We start from the raw sequence: 7,668 nt of genomic DNA, 5'->3' as shown, positions 1-7,668 counted from the left end.
TAATAAATGTTATTTGCAGTTAACAATTTTCTTTTTTCTTTATTACAATATTTATGGCAAGACTAGGTATATAATGGACGTTTCTAACCTGACTGGATAGGAATACATACTAAAACTTAAATAAATGCTAATGATGAAATGCAATATGGTCAATTTTCAAAAGTACTTAAAATGACTGTTGGTTCGGGCGAAAGGTGTCTGCCAATTATAAAATAATAAACATATATCCCTCACACGATTTTACAGATAATTAATACAATACACAATAGACATGGAAACATAATACAGACCTGTAATATTTCCTTCTCTTTCGTTATCTCCGCTTCGACATTTTCTCTTTTCTTCTCTAATAAACGCTCTTGCTCTGTCCGCCATTTTTCTGAAGAATAACGTTTCACACTATGGTAATTTTTTGTGAGTGTTTTATACGCAAAAAGAAAAGTATTAATACTAGCATACTTGTAAGACATTATATACTGAATGGAAAATATAAAAAAGGTTTTTTCTCGACTCACTGACTCATTCGTAATGAAGGAAATAAAACTAAAAAATAAAACATTATAAAAGTAAAAAATAAACCTCTTACCGAACTCTTCCCTCTGCGTTCTCTCTCTTTCACTCAACTCCTGTGCAACTCTCTCGTTTTCTGCCCTCATCTCCGCAATGAGTCGTGTCCGCTGCTCTTGGTAGGATACCTCCAGTTCCAGTATTTGTTTTTCAAGTCTAGAAAATTATTATAATATTATCATTGATAATGACTACAACTATTGTGACTAAGAGTTTTGCATTACTACATAGTATAAAGGAAAGTCGTTGTCGTTTGCGTAATCTGTATGTGTGTCTGTCTGTATTCTTAGGATAGTTTTATCGGAAATCTCACAGGAAAATAGTTAGCATGTGGCAAAAATCCCCGGTCCCGTCTATCTTTTCCTTGACATATTTCAATGACTAATTAATCCACATTCATAGCATTTGCTGTACCTAGAGCTGGCCAACTGCCTCTCTTTAACCAGAGCCTCTTCCTTCTCTGTCTCGAGCGTGCGTCTCAGATCTTCCATCTCGCTCGCACGCTTCGCGTTCAACTTGCCAATTTGCTCAGCGTGGAACATCTTCAAATCCGATATCTCCTTCTGTTGCCTCTCCGCCATTTCACGAAGTTCCCCTTCTAGACCTTTCACCGTTAATTCCTGAAAAGACGAAAAACGTTCATACAAACATTTTGTGTGCAATTAATATATTAGATACTGATCTAAAGGAAACATATTTTGAGTTATTTCACCTTAATCTTCTCAGCCTTCTGTCGCACCCAGCGCTGTCTGGCCACCTGCAATCATATAATTACAATTTTATGAGAATACTAGCTTTTGTTCGCGGAATCGCACGCGTTTTCACCCGAGTTTAATAGACATATATTTATAGTTAGACACCTAACCTATCCGTTAGTGATAATTATTGTTATTTCAGTATTCAATAATCTTCTAAATACATGAAACGCAAAGGTAGGTTTTACTACTTACTGTCTGATATACAACGCGAAGCCCAGATTAAAAAAAAAGTGTGTGTGCGATTCACACACGATAGAAGTGAAACTTCAGTAAATTGACAAAAGAATGAATAAAATAGTATGTATATTTCTGTCTCATTCTTTGCCCGCTTCATTCTACACATTTTTGTATTTGTGTCTCTTACCTGTCGTTTTTTCCGTTGCATCAGGTTTGAAATCACAACGATTCTAAAGAAGTTTCACTTCAAAATTCTACCCCTAATATGATAAAATAGGGAATGATGCGAAGCGAAGCGAAAGCAAGCGATGCTGCCAACAACGGGTAGTTCATTTATATAACTTTGCTTATCCTATATATATTTCAAACGCAAAACTTTGGAAAAACGGATGAATGCATGTTAAATAAACTTGATTTAGCCCGCAGATTCGAGTGGATGGACAATTTTCTACTGATATTTTGAATTTCTCCTGCGAACGATACGATGAAATTAAACATTGGCCTAGGAAATTTGACGTCACCTGTTGGGCGGCGGCCATCTTGTCGTGTTGATTCCTCAACTCCAACTTGTATCTCTCTTCCAGGGCTTGAGCCGATCGCTTCCATCTCTCCTCGAGCGACCGTCTCTCATCCACCAACTCTTCTATACGATGGTTCAGCGTTTTCTTGTCGTTTATCAGCTGGAAGATATAATTATATCCATTGCAGTTATCATACCTACATATTGTGTAAAGAGAACTTTTAGGAGTTACCTATAATGTTAAAGTTTCGTATTATTTGTAAATCACACTAATATTATAAACTAACGGTCCGCCGCGGCTTCGCCCGTGGTACATATATAGCCTATAGCCTTCCTCAATAAATGGGCTATCTAACACTGAAAGAATTTTTCTAAACCGATCAGTAGTTCCTGAGATTAGTGCGTTCAAACAAACAAACAAACTCTTCAGCTTTATAATATTAGTAAAGACGTGAAATTTTGTACATTGGATGTTTCTCCGTCAATCACGTGGAAACTACTGAACGGATTTTGATGAAATTTGTTACAGTAATGGAGCATTCTTATTAAGATGAATTAACGAAACTGTATAACGCGGTGCTTCCAAATCTGATTCGTTTATTTCAAAGACAATACCTTAAATTCTATTCATAGTGGAAACATGCATATCCACAACCTTCGAGGAAATACCATTTTACCATGAGGTTATGTAGACCCCTGCTACCCAATTAAACACCACCGTGTTTTATCTCACCGCGTTATAAGTCGAGGTCGTGGGAACTCCTAGAGAAATCCCGCAAGCCCTCCTCTCTTACCACCTTTATACCGTCCGCACGCGTCTCCTTCCTCACAATATCTCACCTGATCGATGAAATTCTGATGCCTCTTGATTGTCTCTTCACACTCCTGCTTCACTTTCGCGATGTTACGATGCGACTGCTTCTCCAGGTTGCTGACTTTGCCTATCATCTGAAAGTTTAATCACAGTCTGTTTTAAGGGAAATAAATTGACCCATCTCTTTTTCCTTACCCTACCCAGGTACATTCTTTCTTTCCAGTCATCAATAAAAGGAGATTAAAATAACCATAGCACACCTTTTTTGTTTATATAAATAGAACTTAACTCAAATAACCAAACATCTTTCCATGCCACGTAAAAATAGGCAAATACTAGCATACCGGGCCACACGTTGCTTATTATAAATTATTGGTATAATTAATCGAAATAAAAACTATCCTATATCTTAAGTTCGACCAAATTACACATAAAATGCCAAATTTCATCAAAATCGGTTCAATTGGTAAAGAGTTCATTGGGAACATACATACATTTGACTATTCAAATTAATCAAATTAACCTAACAAGAACATGAAAGAAAATAGTGAAGATAAAAAACCTGTTCTTTGTGATTTGCAAGACTCTCTTGCAATAGAGCGATGCAACATGATCTTTCCTCCAACTGCAATGAAGCTGTGACCAGACGCTGGGCTAGTTCCGTTTGAGGAAGTTTTAGGAGTGCTTCAAGTCTAAAATGGCAATAAAACTAATGTTTACATCCCTACATTATAATATTATAAACGCAAAAGTGAGTCTGATTATCTCTCTGTCTTTATGTTTGTCTGTCTATATGTAACGCCGCCGGTTACAGCTAGTTATATATAATAATTCAATACTTACTTTGGAATGTTTTGAGGCGTTGTAGTAGTAACAACTGACAGAGCCTCAGAAGCGCTCTGCTCAACTTTTTCCAAAAATTCAAATATCTCCCTAAAATAAAGACAACACTTTAATAGAGACAAGATATATAGAATATAAAGAAATCGAAAAATACACTAATGGCATACATAAAGTTATCTTTCGGTGTGTGAGATCTTTCTTCCTCCTTTACTTGTGTTTGAGGCATTTGACATTGTGCAACTGAAGTGACTGGGTTGTCTCCGTAACTCTCAATCTCTTTTAACATTGAATAAATATCCATCACTGTAGAGTTTGAACTCAGATCCTTTGATTTTTGAATATCTTTATCATTGTTTGTTTGTGTTTGGCTCGCTGATGGGGCTATTTCATTTTTTTCTGGACTTTTAGCTCCACTTGGAGGTTGATCTGGAGCAGTAGCAATAGATGTTACTTCGGTATCAATTTCGAGTATTCTAGGCGAAGGAGCTGACATGGACATCCAAGATTCTATGTCTTTATCCGTTTGAATGTTATCCGTTCTTGCACTTAACGGAGTTTTCATTGTGAATAAATTCCTTTGACCGGGATTTTTTGTGACAGAAGCAGTTTTATCAGTATTGTTTTTCGCGTTTTTGTTATTCCAGAATCTTTTGTAACCAGAATTCTCTTCATTTTTAGATAGCATGTTATTTAATTTTTTATCAAATTTTTTTATATTCTTCGGCATGTTTTCTGGCTTGTAATCTCCTTTAACTTTAAAATAATTCTGAATCAATTCTTTTGTTGTTACTTTTGATATATCTTCTTGTTTTTGATCAAATGAGTTTTTGTCTTTTGATTGTGAATCGTCATTAGTATTAGAGCTGGAGTTACCACAGTCATCTCGCCTGTTATGTGACATGTTAGTGGAGAACTGTTCAAACATTTCGTTAATATTAAGGGGAGTAGGTGATACTGCATCCGTCTTAATATCTTTTAGAGTAAGTTCATGCAACGTATTAATAGCAGCTAATTCCTTTTTGTAATCTTCAATAACTTTTGAAGTATATGCTTTTGTCGTACTGTTCAAAAGGTACGGTGGATAGTCTAAATTCGTGTTTTCCTCATCTATTTTTGAGCTTGTTGGTTCACTCGATTCCGGGGTATTATCATCCTTTTTTGGTGTATTTTGCGGTGGTAGTGCTACATGACCTTCTTTCTTGAGAAAAAAATCCTTATATAGCAGTCTACTGTGATTTAAAGGCTCTATTTTATTCTTGTCATTTGAATTCTCTTTATAATTTGAATCTTTCGAAGAGGATGTACTATCAAAACTCTTTGGTTGATGTCCATTTCCATTAGAGTTAACGTTAAATGATGTTGATGGAAGGGAATAATTCTGTATGTTATATGGTTTGTCATCCTTTGTTCCGCTATCTGGATACCCAGAGTCTTTTGAAGATGCATCTGTTGGGATCATTGTGCTTGTTGTCTTGACTTTGTCCATGACATTTGGGTGAAAATCATTTAAAAATGTCCTATATGTGTACGATCCGTTCACAAGTTGTTGAGTTTCTTCAACCTTGTGAGTACTAGAATGTCCTAAATAGTTTTTAGTGAAATTTCTATCAACATCATTTTCCTTATTACGCTCCTGTCTAACATCATCCTGAGGCAGGCTAAGCATATGTTGAGAAATATTACTATCTAAATCTTGTGTGGATTCTTCTTCCACTAAAGACAATTGTTGTCTTGTTTGCAAGAGACGGCGAGAATAATTTTCTACTTCATTTGTAGAAGGACCATTAAATGCAGGATCAATTTCTTCTAAGTTGCCCTCACAAGGTCTTTTATTACTATCTAATGGTAGAAAGTAAGACTCATAAGGTCTATTTCTAAAGGTAGGTGACAAAGATCTCATTTCAAACATATCCTTGTACCTAGTGGGTGACGTTGATCTTGGTCTCTCTGTAATAGTGACTTCCAGGCCATAGTTATCGCTAGGAGAAACCCTAGAATTTGCACTAGCATCCATTGCTTTACGATTTTTCTTTGTATTGTTCTTATATTTTAGAGCATTTTTAGAATTATTATTTCTGTTTTTTGGTCCCAATTGAGCTTTGGCTTTTATCTTAGTTCCTAAGCTAATGAATGTGTCTTCAGAACCGTAATCTGAAGCATTGCTGCAAATATCTTTGTCCTTTTTTGTAATTTGCTTTTCAAAGTTTTTTGAACTGCCGAGTAACTCTTCTGTGGGTGGTAAAACTTTCACTGTTAGAGGAGAGTCTGAAATGTTAATAAAAATATAATTAAGTACTCAAATATACAAAAGGATAACATAACCAAAATAATTATACACAAATAGAAAAGGCAGAGAATAGAGATTTTGTAAACTACATATAAACATGTTAAGATTGCTTTTAGAATATTGATATGGTTTAACAGCCTGCAATCTTTATGTTATAGGAAGGGAACAAGCAGATACATTGCCTCGGTCCTTGATCTCAGATGATTATTGATATCAAATGTGACTTGTTACTTTAATGTTTAGTTTAGATATTCTCAATATACAGAAGCGTATTGTGATATTCATAAAATTAATTTGGTTTTTAAAATTATTTATTGATCATTGGTGTAGATCGAAACTGGCACTTCCCTTTTTAAGACCTGATTTTTGGAAAAATAGCCTGAATCTTATCATAGGTCTTGCACTGTATTTTATACTAGCGGTCCGCCCCGGCTTCGCCCGTGGCACATATATAGCCTATAGCCTTCCTCAATAAATGGGCTATCAAACGCTGAAAGTATTTTTCAAATCAGACCAGTGGTTCCTAAGATTAGTGCGTTCAAACAAATTAACAAACAAACTCTTCGCTTTACAATATTTGTATAGATTTACATTCCAAATTACACCAACCAAACTAGTGCTATGCCAGGATAAATAACAGACAGACATTCACTTATATTACTAGTGGTCGACCCAGCATTGTCTGTGGTTCATACATAGCCTTTAGCACTCAGGCATCATAATATACAGATACAATTGTGAATAATTTTTTTAATTAATTCTGGACTTATTTAAAAAATTCTTCACATTTCCTGAGATAAGCTTGTTCAACAAATAAATACATTCCTCCACTTTATATTTTTAGTATACTATAAGGATGGACAATGTGAATTGATACTGAAACATGAATTTGATTAAGACTTACTGTTATATGATTGTAAAAGTTCTGCACTAAATACTTTGAAAAATGATCTGGTAGAAGGTGCTCTATCCTTAGTATCTGCAGAGAAAGGTCTTTTATATCTCTCTTGATAATCCTGCAAGAGAATAAAAAATATATATATACACAGAACATGTAAACAAATCTAGGTAACAAATTAACATGTATAATAATTCCAATTCATGTAATGATATGATGAAGAATACTAAATATTATGGAGTTTATCTCTGGTGCAATAATTAGGGTAACTCATAGCTAAGCAATCAGATTGAAAAATAACATTTCGCTATAGGTCATATTTTTGATTAATTCAATAATTGATACTGAACTAATAAACAATAAGTCCAACTTGCTTCATTTCTGTAAAAATTAGGTGTTGATCAAGAGTGTAATAATTCCTATTTCCAATAAAGTCTGCAATCTTCAAGCGTTCATTCGGATTGAAAAAAATAAACATATTTCAAATATCGAATAATACCGGTGCCGAAGAATTCTGTAACGCTGATCGCGGTCGGTTTCTGTTATTTCTTTTGTCTTCCCTCTTCTTACTTCTATAGGAAAGATTAACAGGCGAACCTAATAATCGTAAGTTATTATTTTCTTTCGACATCACTGAAATTAATCCAACATATCCTTGTTTTCGTGGCTGTGCATACCGGGCAATATCGATTTATGCATTTTAAAAATTTTGTTTGTTTATGAAACATGTTGCTAGGCAACGGTTGTGAAATTGTCGGTGATTGTCATTTTTCGCAGTACAATGTGTCAAAGTCATACGAGAGT

At 34.8% G+C, this 7,668-nt stretch overlaps 1 protein-coding gene across 1 annotated transcript in view; it reads right to left on the bottom strand.

The window, feature by feature from the left end:
• Positions 1-7,602, bottom strand: part of LOC119838751 (centrosomal protein of 131 kDa) — a 12,939-nt gene extending 5,337 nt beyond the window's left edge. The window contains exons 1-11 of the mRNA XM_038364850.1: positions 7,364-7,602; positions 6,871-6,982; positions 3,847-5,944; positions 3,680-3,769; positions 3,399-3,528; positions 2,863-2,970; positions 2,024-2,182; positions 1,280-1,324; positions 982-1,187; positions 587-723; positions 291-379 (exon numbers count right to left, since the gene is read on the bottom strand). Coding sequence (XP_038220778.1) covers positions 291-379; positions 587-723; positions 982-1,187; positions 1,280-1,324; positions 2,024-2,182; positions 2,863-2,970; positions 3,399-3,528; positions 3,680-3,769; positions 3,847-5,944; positions 6,871-6,982; positions 7,364-7,495 — 3,306 coding nt within the window. The 5' untranslated portion in view covers positions 7,496-7,602. The remainder of the gene's footprint in view (positions 1-290; positions 380-586; positions 724-981; positions 1,188-1,279; positions 1,325-2,023; positions 2,183-2,862; positions 2,971-3,398; positions 3,529-3,679; positions 3,770-3,846; positions 5,945-6,870; positions 6,983-7,363) is intronic.
• Between the last annotated feature and the right edge of the window lie 66 nt (positions 7,603-7,668).

Source organism: Zerene cesonia, unplaced genomic scaffold, assembly GCF_012273895.1.
Source record: "Zerene cesonia ecotype Mississippi unplaced genomic scaffold, Zerene_cesonia_1.1 Zces_u004, whole genome shotgun sequence".
Classification (NCBI taxonomy): Eukaryota; Metazoa; Arthropoda; class Insecta; order Lepidoptera; family Pieridae; genus Zerene; species Zerene cesonia.
This window is presented reverse-complemented; position numbering and strand designations above follow the sequence as displayed.